This window comes from Nipponia nippon, unplaced genomic scaffold (genome assembly GCF_047370975.1).
Source record: "Nipponia nippon isolate SJK-2023a ecotype South Korea unplaced genomic scaffold, ASM4737097v1 scaffold_8, whole genome shotgun sequence".
NCBI lineage: Eukaryota > Metazoa > Chordata > Aves > Pelecaniformes > Threskiornithidae > Nipponia > Nipponia nippon.
Window position 1 is genome coordinate 48685004 of NW_028262402.1, and position 18782 is coordinate 48703785.

Here is an 18782-nt window from a genome sequence, read left to right on the forward strand (position 1 = left end):
TTTCTTGCTTTTGCCTTGCCCTTCTAGGTAACACCAGGCAAAATGGTGGAATGGGATAACTGTACCTTCTAAAGCACTGATGTGAAAATTAATCCAAAGCATAATTACTATTTATTTGATGTACACGCTGTCATCAGTTTGCAGCTGAATTTGATGTACACGCTGTCGTCAATTTGCAGCTGAAATTATGTATTGGAAATGGAAGTCTGGATCTTGAGCTGTAGGATGCTCTCTCCTGATTTGGTAATTTGCTGTAACTGATAGGAAAAGACATCAGAAACTTGAGGGACTTAACTGATTTCTTTTGGAAGGGGAAGTGACATATATGTGAATGTGTATCAATTTCTTACACGCTATTTAGGCTGCTGTCCTTTAAGAACTTCCTGAAAGCAAACATGTAAACAAATCAAATCTTAGCTTCTTTATTGTAATAGTCCTGAAGCTTATTATGAGACTTTCATCTCGTACTGCTTTTAAAAGTGTTTGAATAGTTGCAATCTTTTTTCTTTTTTTTAAACAATGCAAGAAAAATGGATGTTTTATGGGTCTGTGATCTGTTGACTGCTTCTAAGAGGTCACTGAGAGATAAGCAAGACTATTTTGAGGATGTGCAAAGTTGAAGTACAGAGACCTGTACTATCACTCCAAAAATGTAGGGGTCTGCTAATAGACCACAGCACTCTAGAGCAGCAGTTTTCAAAGTCAGCAGGATACAGTTACTTTTTTTGTGGTATCAAAAATTATGAACTAGTAGTACAGGCTATAAATGGCTTTGATTCTTATGACTGAGTTTCAGGCATTCAAGTCACGTGGCCAAACATTCCCAGCTCCTAATTAGGATGTTGTCATAAAACATTGGGTGCTTGCTGCTATGTATGTGCTACATCAAAACAATGACGTGATTTAAAGGGAACACTTTCATAAGTTATTTCAGTTATACATAGCTACGTTTTGTCGCTTTGAGTACACTCATACTGGTACAGTAGAATAGAAAGCATTTGTTACCATTGGCTTACTGTTTTCTTAGCACTGCTTAGGAAGTGTTGCATAAGCTTTGACATTGTATTTAAACTGACTGGTGCAGGTGACACTTTTGTTAATTGTAAGTCTGTTAAACTATGTCAAGTCAACAAAAATAAGCCACTTCTAAGCCAGTCAGTGTTTATGTATTAATTGTTTTAAACTAATTTGATTAAACTGTTGGAAGTGCTATGTATAGCAGAAACTGGTCTCTGCGTACTGCTGTGCTTGGTAACTCTGGAAGTTCTGGGATATAAAAATTGTGTTTAAATAGGCTTTGATTAATTCCTTTTATTTTATCTTTTTAATTGCTTGTGTTACCTGTAGCTTTTGAGAATGGCTGTGAGGAGGAACCCTTTCCTTTCAAGAGCTTTTGTAACATGTACAGGCTGGCGGTGTCCAGGGTTCGTAACCTTAGCTTTGTGAAGAGGCTTGCTCTAGTAAGTGTAAGACCTATTGTCTTATGCACTTATGTGATATGAGTGACGCTGAGACTTGTCATGCTTCCATCTGGAGTTCCATTCATATGTTTATGCAGTGCTACTCTTCTGCTTGGCATACAGCTAGATGCTCTGTTTCAGGAGAGCTGTTGTGCAATATTTGCTTAGTCTCCTCCCTCTGTGTGTGTACATCTAGAATGAGTTGACAACTTTCCATCTCTTTGTTCAAACAATATTTTTGATTATCTAGATACAGAGGAAGATATCTCTCCTTCCTCATATGCTTAGAGCTTCTCTGGAGCTGATCTTTATTTAATTTATTGACGCTGGAAGAAGGAAATTGAAATTGCCAGGTTGCTTTTGTGTTCAAACTTCTCAAAACTTTCAGAACTGAATAAGATACATTGCCTGTGTAAACATCAGGTGACTGCTTTTTTTCCATGTTTCGATGCTCTCCATTTGCTGTAGCTCTTTCAGACGCTCGGAAATTGAAATTTACTGATATCTAACTTGCAAAAATGTAACACCATAATACTAATCACAGGAGTATTTTCATGTATACGGGACCATTACATTAAATAATTGCCCCTATGGAAAAGATTAAACACAATACTTATTTGAAACTGCAACAAGGAGTAACAGACAATGGCAACGATGTTTTTTAGAGCATCTAAAAGGAGTTTGGCATATCAGTGCAACTCTGGAATTTTCTTGATAGATTTTTTTTTTACCAAAAAGCCTTTGATGCCATTATGATTTATCTGTATTAGGATACTTGCATGCATAATCTGTTGATTAGGGATATGGTTTTTCCATACTCATATCTGACAGAGGAGCAGGAGCAGTAATTTAAGTATAAAACTAGCTGTAGGACAGCTTCTCTGGACCTGACCAGAACAAGAGGCAAAGAACAAAAATTTTTCTATTCTCACCCCGAAAACTGAAGCGATTCTCTTTCCCACATTCATTCTTTTTTAGGCTTTTCCTATTTAGTGTTTATCTAACAAGGTGTGGGGATGTTGATCATATTTCATTGATATATCAGGTTATGACTTAAATCGTTTATAACCAAAAGTACAGTTTTCTCAGTCTGTTCCATTTCTTCTTTGTAATGTGGTAATGTGGTCATGTTTAAAGGGTTGAAGGAATGGTCATGCGTGTTTAACTGCTGCTAATGCATGGTCTAAAAGCGTAGGTTGAAATGACAGTAATTCACTTATTGTCAAATGTTTCTTTACTTGCTGAACTTAGTTAGAAAAAGTCAAACTTTGTCTGAACTTCTCTCATCAAGTCTCTAAGGTTTGGCCAAAATCAAAATGGTTTAAGAACTGCATGTGCCTTTTATTGTCTCACATGCTTAGTTTTGCTGTGAAAACATTATGCGCAGCTGTCCTTTTCTTGCGTCTCACACTAGCTAATCAACTAGTACGTATCTGACCAGTCATGGGAACTTCAGGATCACCTTAATAATTGAGAAACATACATTTATACTGGGTAAAAAGACAGTGCTATAATCATAGAATACCAGGTTGGAAGGGACCTCAAGGATCATCTGGTCCAACCTTCCTTGCCAAAAGCACAGTCTAGACAAGATGGCCCAGCACCCTGTCCAGCTGAGTCTTAAAAGTGTCCACTGTTGGGGACTGCACCACTTCCCTGGGAAGATTATTCCAATGGCTGATGGTTCTCACTGTGAAAAATTTTCCTCTTGTTTCCAATAGGAATCTCCCCAGGAGTAACTTGTACCTATTACCCCTTGTGACTCCTTGTAAAAAGGGAGTGTCCATCTTCTTTGTAGGCACCCTTTAAATACTGGAACATGGTGATAAGGTCTCTCCCCTAAGCCGCCTTCTCTCAAGGCTGAACAAGCTCCGTTCTCTCAGCCTTTCCCCATGTGGCAGGCTTCCCAGGCCTTTGGTCATCTTTGTGGCCCTTCTCTGGACCCTCTCCAGCCTGTCCACATCTTTTCTGCATAGCAGGGACCAAAACTGAACACAGTATTCCAGGTGTGGCCTAACAAGTGCTGAGTAGAGTGGGATAATGACTTCTGTACCTCTGCGGATGATGCCTTCGTTGATGCAACCCAGCATCCTGTTGGCTTTCTTTGCCGCAGCAGTGCACTGTTCACTCATACTGAGCTTCTTGTCCACGAGGACCCCCAAGTCCCTTTCCACAGAGCTGCTCCTCAGCCAGGTGGATCCCAGCCTATGCTGCACTCCTGGATTATGCTTTCTCAGGTGCAAGACCTTACACTTGTCCTTGTTGAACTTCATAAGGTGCCGGTTAGCCCACTCTTGCAGCCTACCCAGGTCTTCCTGCAGGGTGGCTCTCCCTTCTGAAGTGTCCACTTCCCCACTCAGTTTGGTATCAGTGGCAAAGTTCATCAGGGTACACTTGATCCCATCACCCAGATTACCTGTGAAGATATTAAACAGCATTGGGCCCCATATCAGTCCCTGGGGGAACCCACTTGTGACAAGTTGCCAGTTTGAAAAGGAGGTATTTAGCACCACCCTTTGGGTGTGGCCTGTCAGCCCGCTCGCCACCCACCACGCAGACCACTTGTTTAGACCGTAACACATCGGTTTCTCTAGGAGGAGGCTGTGGGAAACCGCATCGAAAGCTTTGGAGAAATACAGGTAGACAGTGTCCACCACTCATCCCACATCAACCGAGCAGGTTACTTTGTTGCAGGTGGTGATCAGGTTTGTCAAGCATGATTTGCCCTTGGTGAAGCCGTGCTGGCTTTTCCCAATCACATGCTTCATTTGACTTGTGATAGCCCCCAGGAGGATTCGTTCCGTAACTTTCCCAGGGACTGAAGGAAGGCTGATGGGCCTATAATTTCCTGGACACTTCTTTAAGCCCTTCTTGTAGATGAGGGTGACATTAGTCTGCTTCCAGTCTTCTGGGACATCCCCTGATCTCCATGACTTCACAAAGAGTATGGAGAGCGGCCTTGCAATGACGTCAGCCAGCTCTCTTAACGCCCTCAGGTGGATCATGTCAGGGCCCAATGATTTGTAGGGGTCAAGCTCCTGTAATAGTTCAAATACCAACTCTTCCTTCACTGATGGTGGATCTCTGTTTGCATCAACCTGGATTTTTGTTCCCAAGGCCTGGGGCCCAACAGTGCTCATAAAGACAGAGGTGAAGAAAGGGTTGAGAACCTCTGCCGTTTCAGCGTTGTTGGTCACTAACTCACCTCTCTTGTTTAACAGTAAGTCAATATTTTCCTTTTGTTTCTGCTTGTTGTTCAGATACCTGAAGAACCCTTTCTTGTAGTTTTTGACATCTCTGGCCAATTTTAATTTCAATAAAGTAATAGAGAGTATTAACTTCTTACACTAATAGACATCAATGTTGAACAGTTTTAGTCCATAGGAAGCAGAGCTTGCACGCATACAATTTGATTAGAAACGTAGGAAATAAATACTTCTGCAGATTGCCCAGAATTTTCTGGCTGCTTTACCAAATGTAGGTTTTAAATTCAGAATCATCTTTATATGCAACAAACAAGATTATTCTTAAAAGTTTTCAAAGTCTATTAAGTAGTTAAGTAAAACAGTTCCTGTAATCTGTTTCCTGTTATGCACAAGTCATGGAAATGCTGAATTCTGACTTCATATTTGCTGACATGGTTACTTTCATTTCCATGAGAAAATTGTTGCAGTTAGTTCTTGATGAAGGGAAATTGAAGGTCTGTTTGCCCTTGCTTTCTGTGACTTTAATTTATTTTGTATGCAAAGCTGGTCAGTAATGCCTCATTGTAGGCTTATTTAAGTTTACTTTTATTTGAAGTCTTGTTTCCTCTTATGGCTTGCTGTCAGGAGATATCTACACTATGTGCAAAAAAGAGCTCTCTTACTGCAATGTAAAATGGGAAACCTCGACAAGAACACCAGCTTCTGAAGAGAGAGCTTTGTTAGCTCCAGGGAAGAGGGAGAAAACTGCTAATGAACTTCAAAGTATATAGCCTATATGGAGAGGGTACCGTTTCATTTTTTTTATTCTTGTACACAGTTTTACAGTTGTTTTCTGTTGCGTAATGATGGGATCATCCTCAATAGATGGTGGTTTACCTGTGAAATGACATTCAGAATGGTCTTTCAAACTGATCCGGAAGTCTGTTGCATAGAACCTGATGTTACATGTGACAACAGAGGTTCCTCTTTCTCCAATATGGAACTTCTAGAAGAACCTGCATCTGACTTCACTGTCTGTCTGTCATAGCAGTGGATGGTAATTGCTTCTGAAAGGGAGTGGAAGGTCTCATCAGTTCCGTCTGCTATGTGCTGCATTTATTTATTTTTAAGTAGGCCAGTACGGAGCTTTTAGTGATCACAGCTATTACTGTTGCCACCAGGAAGGAGGAGGAAAAACATTGGATGAAGAAAAATTGGCTAGACACACAATTTCCATGTACAGAATTTTATACAATGTGTATGGAGAGGGGCAGTGTTGAGGAAAAACAACCAAAACATAAATGAACAGTGTTGATGGCATATGTGCATGTAAGAGGACACGTACTTTGTAAATTGAACTGCTTTTCTTCTTAGCCACAGCATACATCTCTGCCTTTATCCTAAACACAGAGCTTTAACTCTGATGTTCGTTATATGAATTATTTGAGCTACTCTTCATGAAAATAACTACTGAATGAAGGAGTTGTGGATAGGCTGTATAGTTTTTCCTAAGCATAAAAATGTCAGCTCTCTGCACTGAGATACCATACTTAATTTGACATAGGTACACGTATGTCTCCAAACACAAGTAGAAGGTAACATTATTTATAGAATAGCCATCAGGTTAATCATCAGAAGTCTTGATCATGTAAATTATTGAACAGTTTTGAAGTGTAGATGTTTGTGCTTATAGGTAGAGCCTGGTATTGGTAAGTTAGGCTGCACTTGGCATGACAGTCACAAGTGAAAACATGTCTTTTAGTTGTGCCAAGCTTAAACCACATAGGCCCTCAAATCTGGGAGTCTGCTTTGGACTTGCTGCTTTGTTTAAACCTTAATATATTTTTCACATAGCCTCCTAGCCTCTGATAACTATCAATAATGTATAAAAGATGTGGCTTTCCGGAGATGTTTTTAATTGAGGAAAGTGTCTGTTGTGCTTTATGCTATTCAATGCAAAGTCAAGAACAAGAGCAGGACTGATTAGAAAACTTCATTTAAGTGGAAAAACAAGTTACTTTGCAGTAACCTTCCAGTTAAGTTACAGTTAAGGAACAAGATGATGATGGGAATTGGTTGCTCTGGCTCATTTAATTTTCTAAAGGTTTGCAAAGTTACATTTCTGGTAGATTATCAGCCATCAGGAAGGCTGCAGCCAGAGGCTGGGTCATGGCTATGCTACCCTTCCTGTATTTCTAAAGTGGCAGGAAACTTACGGAGCTCCAGTGTAGAAAAGTCCCCATTAAAGCTCCCATTATGAAAAGTTGCTTTTAAAAGTTCAGAAGCAGTCTGTGTTCAGCACATTTTGATCAATGTGTTGGTTTAGCTAGAAGAAACATGTTAAGGCGAAGGGAAGGAACATTTCATAAATGAGAATTTTATTAGTTTTTCTGAAAGAAATGCCTAACGCTTATTTCAAATTTGGGTACAGTAACAACTTTGGAATAGTTAAATAAGAATTTTATTTTGTATTCTAATTGAAAATATTGGTGGGGTCTTAATTATAGAGTTATTCTGGTGTTTATGAATTGTGGTGACATCCAGGATTTATATTGAGTAAATCCAGAAAGTTAATAAGCTACCTATTAGTGCACCAGTAGTCAAAATTATTGTGGCCTTCAGACTACAAGGAAAAATGGTTAGGTTGGAGTGAAAGGGGAGTAAAACTGTTTAGATTAGTACTTGAAAGAGAAAGACAACATTTAAAAAAATAAACTACATTTCCTCCTAAGTGGTGTTCTTATCTTTCTTTTATTTTTCAAACTTATAAAAGCCTTGCTCTGTAGATCATTCTTTTAGAGTTTGCTTTATTTTCATGTGTTTAATTTAGTTCTGCTTGTACAGACCTTCTGTAATTGCACTTACACTAAACTGATCTGCATTTTGATTAACTTCGTTGGGTTACAACTTAGTGCAACTTTAGGAACTATGTTTTTTCTTTTTGCTGGTTTGGTTTTGTTTTCCCCAATGCTTGGAAGAAGTAAAGCAGCTGATTCTGGCTAGTAATCTGAATCAAATTGCCTTCAGTTGTCTGTTATTTGTAAATTTATGTGTCTATGTGTGGTGTCCTTTAAGGCAACTTGCTGTATTGTTGATGACTGATGTATTATCTGGTGCAGTTAACACTTCACAGTAGTGGGCCTACTACCACGGCTGCTGCAAAGCTCTCCCATCCACCCGTGGCTACTTCCACTTACTTAAGCTGCCAGGTCCTTGCCTGCCACCTTCTCCTTGCTCCCACCTCTTCTGCTGAGCAGTGCAGCTGTTTGTGTCCTCATAGTGATCTGGATCACTGATCTTTATTTTTGTTTGCCAGCTTTATTTTTCAGCTGTATAATTTCCCCTATCAGGTGCACCTTATAGCTGTGCAAACAAATTTTTCCAGGGCAAAAAGGACGGAAATGTTTGGAGGGGTGTATGACTAAATCCTCAGGCTCCTCCTGCTGGAGATGTAGACGTGCCATTGTGAAAAGTCCAGGATACTGCCTCCCATCCTTCTTTCCCTTCCACTCTGAACATGCATGCAGTTTTCCTGAGGACGTGCTTGTGTGTCTTTTATAGAAGCAATGTTAGGATCTGAAGCTTTTGGAAGGGAGGAGGGGAATGGATAGTTTGACAGGAAAACTTTTGTAGTAGCAGTGCTGTTATGCTGTGCCTTGCCTTGCCTTCCTTTCATTTCTATTGTTGCTTTCTCCTGCCCAGGGGAAGTTCATCACAGTGCCAGAGGTGATAAGCTGGCTGAGTTTATTAATGAGTGTTTAGGGCTCTGTCTCAGTTTTAATGGTGAGGTACACCTTACTCATTGGAAAACGTTTTAAGTTTTAAAACTAAACTTAAGAATAGACAAAGGGGAGTTACCTGTGAGAAGGAAGAGATTAGGTTTTTTGGTTTGTTTATTTTGGTTTTGGTTTTTGTTTTTTGTTTTTTTTTACCAATTTTACAAAAAACAGAGGAGGATACATGAAGTGTGAAGAACTGGCGAGGCAGGATATCCAGTGATCCCAAAGTGTGAATTTTAGTTCATGGAAAATAATGAAAGATATGAGAGAATGAAGACAGAGTACAATATTAAGTACGTGTTTAATAAGATGGGAAGTGAAAGAATACAAGACCTGTAGAAATCTAGAAAAGAAATGGCTTTGAATATAGCCTAGAAATATGTAATGGAAAAGTTGTCATTCAAAGGGTGGTAGTAGCTGCTGACATGAAGGGAGCTAACAGCAATTGGTAAAAAGCTGAAGCACTAGAAATCATTCGCTTCATGGAATTTCATCAGTTACTAAAATGCATAGGTTCTGTGCTTTGTTCTGCAATTGCTTTAGCGTGTTGTGTTTCATAGTTCTACTTTCCTTTTATTAATCTTTAGGGGGAAAGGAACAATGGCTTTGATGTCCTCTATCACAACATGAAACACGGACATTTTTCAACAAAAGACTTAGCAGACTTTATAAGGGAAAGGTAAGTTCATCCTTGGTAATCTTGGCTCTTTAATAAATTAAAACCACAAGCAGTGTAAGTTTATTATTATGTTTAACATTAACATAAACATGTAAAAATGAACAAGCATTTTAAAACATCTCTTATATCCTACAAGAATATCTAGGTTTATTCCATTTACTTAGAACTGAATAGTGACTCTTATGCATCAATTAATAACAAGCTTCTAATGTTTCAGGTTTGAATTAAAAAGCAAGAGTAAAAAGCTAAAAGTGTCATATTAGGTGCACAGCAGTTTATTTAAATTAATCCCAATTTTTCATTATGTTTGGAAGGAAAGCAATAATTTAAAGTAGCAGAAATTACCAGTCTTACAAAGTTTTTGACCATAAGTATACAATTAGGGTATTAGCAACTGCTAATGATATTAAAAAAAATATACTTTCAGACTAAGATGTTGAGAAATCAGGCTTGTTAAAGAGAAGAGTGATATGTAGGGACAAGAAAGTAATATGTAGAAAATAACACAGGTTCTTCTCTGTGGGATGGAAGGGATAGAACTGAAATCTGCAGATGTGACAACTTCCAGAACAGATGACCTAGTGCTGTTTTTAGTTCTTCTTTGTGAAAGAAGACTGTTGCTGCTACATTGAACATAAGAATTTCCATTCTGGACAAAATTAATTATATGTCTGCTTCAGAATTTTGTCTTAATTCAGTTACTGACACCAGATGATGCATGGAAAAAACTTGCAAGAGACTGATTGAGGACCTGTTTCAGTGAAGGTTTCTTGCAGTAAAAGCTGTCCAAACAAACAGCCTTTGTTTTCTGGAATTTTTCATCAAAATTTCAGTTTTGGCCTCAAAGAGATCTCAACAAAGATTTTTTTTTTTTTTTTTTTTTTTTTAATTTCCACATAATGTAACCACCACAAATCCGGCAGGTACTCAGTTGCACTGATGTTTGCATAGTTTTGAAGTGAATTGGAGAGAATGGCAGAAATCTTTCCACTAAGTAGAAATGGGTAAGTTGCAGAGTCTATGTGTGATGGGCACTCTCCTGTTGGAAGGACTACACAAACCAAGGAGCCTTGCATTTCAAGAATCCCTGATTCCAGAGAGTACATTATGAAGCCAGACAGTGTTCCAGTGAAATCTTGGTTTGGACTGAGCAGAGGGATATCACACTGTTCATGTTTAGTATAAAATGCTTAGGGTTTCACAAGCTTGCACTTTTAATATTGACTGTTATAAATGTTTGCCTTGTGTTATCTTTGTGAGTGCCTGGATCTTTCCTTTGACACCTGCTTTAATTCTTGGAATCAGTCAGTTTTTACAGCAGTAAGTCATAGACCTAAGCTGTACATCACCTAGATGCATTTAATTTTATTAGTTTTACATCTGTTACATTTTGATTTACCTCCCTAATGATCTCTCTCACTCACTCTGCTTCTTATCTCCTTTATGTTGTATTCTTTGGGCATGCTCCATTTTATTCATACTGGTCCTAGGGTGAAAGGTCTTATGCAAATGGATAAAAACAACTTGATGCTATATCTGGGTTGGATTCTTTGCTTTATTATAGTGACACAAATAAAACTTGACAATTCTTTCTACACAAAATGTGGCATTCTTGGGTTTTTCTTCAATCAGCTCCTTCAAATTAAATTTTAAATTAGATGTGCCTTTGCAATCAATAAATAAAATATTTGGACCTTTCTCCACATATTAAAAATGTTTCAGCTGAAGTCAAAAAGGAGACAATTATATTTTTCCCCTTTAAACAAGTTTAAATAACATCTAAGACCAAAGGTTAACGACCATGTGGGAATAAATGAGAGGATCCACATGGTCACTTTATCCTCAATGAGAGATCAAGAAATATATTTTCTGTTCTTATGCATGAATCAGGATGTGTCAAAGAGAGAGGCAACCATCTTATGCATTTTTGGTAAAACGTGGAAAATTTCAGTTCTCATTAACAGACCAAGATTCACTAGAATCTTAGTGCTACATTTTAATTTATTTGACAAGGCTTCAGTATAGTTCCTTAAGAGCAACTTGCCCTGGGATTGGAAAACATCTGTCAGTGATGCAGACCAGCAGTAGTAAGTTCAGTCCTTTCCAGTGACCTTCTCCCATCAGGATATTAAACCTGGTATCTTATCTGTTCCATTGTGTTTTCTTCAGCTGTGCTTTATTGATTCATCTCAGTATGCCAGGCTGCCAGTAAAAAAATCAGTTGAATGCTGGATAGGTACTTCTTTTCAAGTGAGGCGTGCATCACTGGTCAATCTCAGTATAAGCTAGGAGTAGTTTGTGGCATATAGTTTGTAGTTTCAAAGAAATAGATGGACCTTAAATATTTCATGTCCTCACTTTAGTAAAGATGTTTACAAGTGTCCGTATCTGGGCAGTGAAGCCCCTCACTACCGTTGTGAAGTTACTGTGGGATGTCAGTTGATTTCCCCCGAGATACATATGGTTCAGTAGAACACATTTATTCACATGGGTCAAATTCTTGACCTCAAAAGAAATTGGATTAGGCAGTACTTCAACAGTATTTTACAACAGTCCAGTTATCTTGACCATGTTCTATTTTGCATCTTTGTTTACTGCAAAAAAATTAAGAGATGTTGTAGACCATTATCTGTTTCTCTGCTTCCTCCACAGAGTATAGTCTGAATATTGTTTTGCGGTACTGTTTTCTGTTAAAAATATGTAAGTGGGTGAAGAACATTTATTAGGAGCCTCCTAGGTCTAGCAGTTTTATGCCCTGACTTTTATGTACCTGATTTTCTGAACTGTTCCCTATGAAAATTAAACTTATATATATTTGAACTTTCCTTGCATCTCTCCTTCCATTCCTTTTGAGCATACCAGCCATTTTTCTCAGAAGTGGAGACATAGGAGAGTGAAAACTGAAAACTGCTGGATAGGTGGAGGAGACAGATCTGAGTTGGTGGTAATAATTTTAACAAGTTAGAGGACTTAACCTTTGTATGTGCAGTTTGACAGTAGTCACCTGGTGAGTCAGGATTGCTGGAGTCTCCAGGCTAGCCAGCAAATTTGCCTTTTTTATGGAGTGATCTAAAAGAGAGAGGAAAAATGCTTGAGTGTAATTGGATGTACAGACTGCTTAGGGCACGAAGGACACATGTCTGTATGAAGCCAGTTTCTGTTACTTGCACTGTCCAGAATAATGTATTGGTTGTGTGCAGCCTAATTGGGGAAGAGTCTGTTGTTCCCTTTTCTCCAGCCTTGGAAACAGTAATAAAAAAAGGAAAATTGTATAGCATATGGGAAAATGTTTAGGTTTTTTTTTATTTTAATCAGCTTAAAGATTTTTTTTTTTTAAGATTTTTCTTTCAAAACTTCTCTAAGAACCTTCTGAAACTGCAAAGTTGTTTCCTCTGAAAAAAACAAAAATGTTTGAAATGTGTTCATTTGTAATGATGTAGTATTTCTGTACTGTGTCTGCTGTTCCAACTGAATATCCCTAGAAGGAACAGGTTTCTTCCTTGGCTGTGTTCAGTTAATCAATACCAATTCAATTTTCAACAGTGTTCTTTCACTTTTTCCTTTTTGTTTTTGAGTATTTGTTAATGGTCAAGTACTAAAAGAACTGAGAGGCAGTTGGATCTGTAGTCCAGAAATATGTCATCTGAAAGAGTGAATTTTGTGGCAGGCGATCTGCTCAATGTTTTTAAATCTTAGGTGAGGCAGGTTATCTGTCTGTCCATCTGCTGAAAGATAGATGTCTTTGTTCTGTTCTTGATAAAGCATGTAGAAATTTTGTTTTGAAAGAAGTGAAAATACAAGAAAGTTGGGCTGCCCCCACATGTTTTTTTTCTTTAAATACTGGGAAGATTTTGTAGGTGAACTCTCTTATGTTTGTGCGTATTTAACACCTAAACTGTTTACATGTGAGAAAACACTGTGTTCAGCTAGGAACTGAATTGGTGTTGTGTTGGCTTTTCTCCAGAAGTCTTTCAAATGTTTTTCTGCACCACTTGCCTGTAAGTGTCATAAAAAGAATCTCCTTGATCAAAAGAAACTGGCAATGCATATATTCCCATTTAACTTTTAAAGGTTTAACAGATCCCAAGCAAAGACAGATTTTCAAATGGGTGAAAATTAATTTACTGAGGCATTCATAGTGTGCTACCAGTACATCAGACTGCTCTGGGAAGTCAGTTGATAGGACAAATGTAGATATATGTGCCCAAGTGGTCAGTAACACCACCTTTTGGTTGTTACCATTTGTAACTGTTATATGTGGATAATGTGTGGTAAGTTGCGGAACTCCAGTTTTGTAGAGATTGCTAAGGTAAGTATGCTGTTAATTGTTCAAAAGAAAAGAGGTGTGGACTTTGGTCAGAAATCTTGTGTTTTTAAAAAAAAAGGAAGGGGGGGGGGGGGGGAGAAAACCAAACCAGGCACTGAGCTATCAAATCTAGAAAACTGTGATAGAAGCTATTGATAATTAATCAAAATATATAGTTCATCATGGTAACTAACAAAACATCAGTGTCTCTTCTGGGTGTCTGTGCATATGTGCTTGTTGCTGTGCAGCGAGCAAGAATTCCAAACCTTGGAAACTTAAACTTTTTCATATCATCAAAAATACTTACATATGTGGAAGGAGGATAAAGTTATTTGACTTTTTTTATGGTGAATAACTTCACAGTTGTTTGTAGGTGAGATTTAAAATGTAATTGAGTTACTGCATTTTACAGTTTAATCCCCTTCCCCAAATTGTTTGTCCAACTGACTGGGTAGTTATTTTGGAAGTTCAGTAGTTTTAAATACATGCGCCGCTGTTTCAGGTGTCTACTGCTACTTTGTTTCCTATTTTCATAAGAAAATTCTTTTTTCTTGTAAAGTGTTGCTGTGTAGGAGAAATAAAAACCTCTGCCTCAGCAGTAAGTGGTTATAGTCATAGCATAACTTGAGAGAGGGGTGAATTCTTCTCTCTTTTTTTCTCTCTTTTGCCACTGAGTAAAGGTATTGCACAGCAGGAAAGAAATTGCTTCAAGCTTTTGCATTTTCAAGAAAAGGCAATTACAGTATTTAGTCAAATCCACAATGCTTCTAAACCTAAGTTGACACTGCATACTGAATATCGATTTAGGGTGGAAAATTAAAATAGTGTGTATCTTTACCTCAGTAATAGGAGGGTGAGGAAGACTGATGGGGGAAGGACTTGCAGGGAGTCACTGCTGTGATATGCTGTGTGTGACCTGCTATTTCATGGCAATTGCCCCCGCAGGGGCTCTTAAGGAGGAAATCTATGCAGACCTTCGGGTTTTGAATCTCCAAAAGACAAGTATAATTGAGTGCAGGAAAATATAATGAAACTTTATGTGGGGAAGAGATTATCCAAAATAAATCAGAATGTATTGAGACAACCTTCTTTAAAAATGGATATAAACAGTAGAACACAATACTTTTCATTGCATGTTATTTTACTTTTTTGCATAGTGATATCTGAGTTTGGAAAAACTTAAGAGAAACAAACAAACCCACCAAAACCCCCCTACAAAAAGACTAGACAAGACCCCATTTTGTTTAATGTGATTACTCTATAAGCATTCAGTTTATTTTAATGTTTTCATTACAAATATATTTGATTTTGTCACTCTCTAAATCTCTCATGTTTAGGCAGTGCTAGGTTGGTAATTGTTATATCACTTTGTTCTGACTGTTACTAAAGAATGTGAAAGGCAGAGGGGAACAGCAGAGAGTATAGGAAGGAAGGAATTGTCTTTTTTAAGTCTCGAGTCCCTAGATTTTACTTGTTTCTGTTCCCTGCAACATTCTGTCACAGGGTTCTTAGAATTTTTTTTTTTTTAAATATACTTCTGTGATTTTTTTGTATCATTTTTGAGGAGTCATTAAAATTGAGTCATTTTCAGCTAATGTAAAAAGTCCTCTGTTTCGCACCTTTAGAGTGCATATTGATCTGTCTTCAAATATCTTCAAGATTTTGATTATGCTTTTGATGGCTTTCTTTGACAGGGCTACAATAGAGGAGGCATATTCAAGATCAATGACAAAACTAGCCAAATCAGCGAGCAATTACACACAACTTGGGTAAGTAAGTGTACATAAGAGAAGTAATTAACTGCATAGATGTTAAGAATCAAGTTTCATTCTGAATATTTTATTGATGATGTTGAAGGTAGCATAACTTTGCCACCTTTAAAAATGATTTGTTAGTTCTTCAGCAACCATGCAAAATATCATGCAGCTATGACAAAAACAGAAGACAGTACAGTTCTTTATTCACAGTTTAAAAAAACAAAACCCAAACACAGAAGAACTGTCTATTCCTCTGTGTTTAAGGTTGAGTTCTTTTCAGACATAATAATGTGACTTTCTACTCTGTGCTCCCAAGCCTATGGTAATTATTCTGAAGACAGAATGCATGATCCGCAAATGTCCAGTAAATTTATTTCTTTCTATTATTTCTGCTTTCTGGAGTGTTATCTCTGTCCTCAGAGATGTTAAGAATGAGACTTTTCAATAGATTTATTCCATAGTTTAATTAAAATTTTATACACGGGTATGTTTTTTTAAAAATTGGAATGATTAATGGATATTTTTTCATTAGAAAGATTATGCCAACAGCACAGACTTTGAGATGAAGCTAGTGTTTTTTTTATTTGTGGTAATAAGAGCTAGAAATGTGGGGAGCTTTCGTCAGTGGATAATTTGATACCAGTTGTTGCTGCTCTTCAAAAGCTCTGTATCTGCATGTTAGTTTGAACATCAGTGCTTTAAAGGCTATGGATAGTATTGATTTTTCAGCAGCATTGACCAGGAAACTGAGGTAGGAGTGTGTCTTTAGAATAGCTGGAGAAGTCCATTCAGTATATAAATCTGAATCTGAGGAATGACCTGTCCACCACCTTCCTTTGCCATACGGTTAATGTCTGTTAATCAATAAATCCCTCTTAGTGGCAGACCACCTTTACCAATATTTTTTCCTGCATCTTGTGGCTGTAATAATGTAAGACAACTAGAAACTTAACTAACCAAGTAATTTCTGATTTGTTTGCACTATTCAAGTATACATGTAAAAATACTTCTGCATGTTAAATTATCTTGAGCTGCTCTTGCATCATGTTTAGGAATATCACTTGTCATTGTTGTGTGCTGATGACAGAGAAGATTAAGTGAACTTTGCTGTGTTTTACTCACTAGAGTCAATACAGGTAAAACATAAAATATGGAAAAATTAGTAGATAGGATTCCAAGTACATTTGAAACATATTTAATAAGAATTTATAGCAGTTGTTGGAGGTTTCGTTTGTTTCAGTTCTAGGAACAGAACTGAACTTCTGTAAACTTATCAATTATAATTTAGCACTATTAAAAAAAAATCATAGCCAATTAAAAGGAAAAAATCCAGATGAACATTACATATTATTTTCCTCAATCTAGGACATTTGCACCAGTTTGGGATGTTTTCAAAACCTCAACAGAAAAACTAGCAAGCTGTCACTTGGATCTTGTGCGGAGATTACAAGAGCTAATAAAAGAAGTCCACAAGTATGGAGATGAACAAATCAAAGCTTATAAAAAGGTTATTAATTTTTTTCTTATGCATGTCCAATGACTTGTTAACATTAAAATGGTTTGGTTTTTGACAACTATGTGATATTTGGCAGACTAAAGATGACGTTTCAGGAACATTGGAAGCAGTGCAAAATATTCAAAGTATCACTCAGGCCTTACAGAAATCAAAGGAAAACTACAACGCAAAGTGTGTTGAACAGGAACGTTTGAAAAAGGAAGGAGCAACACAGAGAGAAGTTGATAAGGTAGTTCTGTAACATCTTACTTTAATTCATTGTGTTGTCAATCAGTAGTACGTTCACCTTGTATTAGTAAGTGAAATGCTCAGAAAGGGCTAAAAGTAGTTTAAAGTAGTAGTTGTGGCTATTTCATAGTGTGCATGATATTTTGAATACCTAGTTATGTTTTTGTTACACCTATTTCCTTGTCTACTCTAACTTCACTGCAGTTCTAATTCTTTATTTTGTAAATACCTGCATCATATGTTAATTTTGTTTAGTGGTTTTTACAGAAATTGTGTAAAATTGTTTCAGCATTTTCTTGGTTTTGGCTGGGATAGAGTTAATTTTTCTTCCTAGTAGCTGGTATAGTGATGTGTTTTGGATTTAGTGTGAGAATAATGTTGATAACATACTGATGTTTTAGTTGTTGGTAAGCAGTGCTTACATTAGGCAAGGACTTTTCAGGTTCCCATGCTCTGCCCAATGCAGAAGAAGCTGGGAGGGGGCACAGCCAGGACAGCTGACCCAGACTGGCCAAAGGGCTACTCCATACCACATGGCGTCATGCTCAGTATATAAACTGGGGGAGCTGGCAGGGGGGCAGTGACCACTGCTTGGGAACGGGCTGGGCATCGGTCAGTGGGTGATGAGCAATTACATCGTGCATGCTTGTTTTGTATCTTCTTTTATCATTTCCCTGCCACGCCCCCCCTTGCTCTGCTGTCCTATTAAACTGTCTTTATGTCAACCCACGGGTTTTACGTTTTTTCTGAATCTCTCCCCTGTCCCACCGGAGTGTGGGGAGGGTGAGCAAGTGGCGGTGTGGTGCTTAGTTGCCGACTGGGTTTGAACCATAACAAGCATCTATTATGTTTTTGGATAAATTTCCTTAGGTAAAAATGCAAACACTCAATGCTCTTGTTATTGAATTAAGGAGTAGGAGGTTTTGTGTTGTCCCGTCAGTGAGACAAAGTAGCTAATTACACAAGTATTTGAAGTCTGTTGCATTGAGAAGAAAAACAAATTAACATTACTCTCAGCGCTAATTTAAAAGGTTCCAATTTCATGGACCAAAAACCCAAGGGATGAGTATCTTGATGTTGTCTTTAGTACTGTCCTTGGGTCTTGGGGGAGTTTGATCCTTTCCCAGAATTACAAAATGGCTGAGGTTGGAAGACACCTCTGAAGGTCATCCTGTCCCACCCTGCTGCTCAAGCAGGGCCACCTGGAGCCAGCTACCCAGGCCCATGTCCAGGTGGCTTTTGAAGATCTCCAAGGATGGAGACCACCGCTCCTCTGGGCAACCTGTTCCATTGCTCAATCACCGTCACAGGAAAAAAAGTGTTTCCTGATGTTCAGAGGGCAACCTCCTGTGTTTCAGTTTGTGCCCATTGCCTCTGGTCCTGTCACTGGGCACCACTGGAAAGAGCCTGGCTCTGTCTTCTATGTATCCTCCCTTCAGGTATTTATATATATTGATAAGATTCCCCCTGAGCCTTCTCTTCTCCAGGTTGAACAGTCCCAGCTCTCTTAGCCTTTCCTCATGGGAGAGATGCTCCAGACCCTTCATCATCTTTGTGGTCCTTTACTGGACTCTCCCCAGTATGTCCATGTCTCTCTTGCAACGGACAACTCAGAACTGGACACAGTACTGCAGCTGTGGCCTCACCAGTGCTGAGTAGAGGGGAAGGATCACCTCCCTTGACCTGCTGGCATCGCTGTAACTTTTTCCTGTTTTCAGGAAACTAAGTAGTAGAGGAAAGAGGTCATGTTTCCCTGTCTAACTATGTCTTCTCTTTTTAAATCTTGATACTTCTGCCTATTTCCATTTCAATTACCTCATCTGTGTAGGACTCTGTTCTTGTTAGAATGGTCTTAGTGCCTTTTGTACTGCT

The 18782-nt window shown here is 38.1% G+C and overlaps 1 protein-coding gene across 6 annotated transcripts in view; it reads left to right on the forward strand.

Moving 5' to 3' along the window:
• The window catches only part of FCHO2 (FCH and mu domain containing endocytic adaptor 2), a 101673-nt gene that overhangs the window by 2429 nt on the left and 80462 nt on the right, over nt 1-18782 (forward strand). Inside the window, exons 2-6 of one of the 6 annotated variants that reach the window (XM_087742739.1) lie at nt 28-243; nt 9012-9103; nt 15104-15178; nt 16532-16673; nt 16759-16911. In XM_087742739.1, the coding sequence (XP_087598865.1) occupies nt 199-243; nt 9012-9103; nt 15104-15178; nt 16532-16673; nt 16759-16911 (507 nt within the window). In that variant the 5' untranslated portion in view covers nt 28-198. Of the gene's footprint in view, nt 1-27; nt 244-1342; nt 1461-5427; nt 5451-9011; nt 9104-10026; nt 10108-15103; nt 15179-16531; nt 16674-16758; nt 16912-18782 lie in introns of those variants that run through there. The other 5 variants (XM_087742743.1, XM_087742738.1, XM_087742741.1 and 2 more) reach the window with 5 other exon arrangements.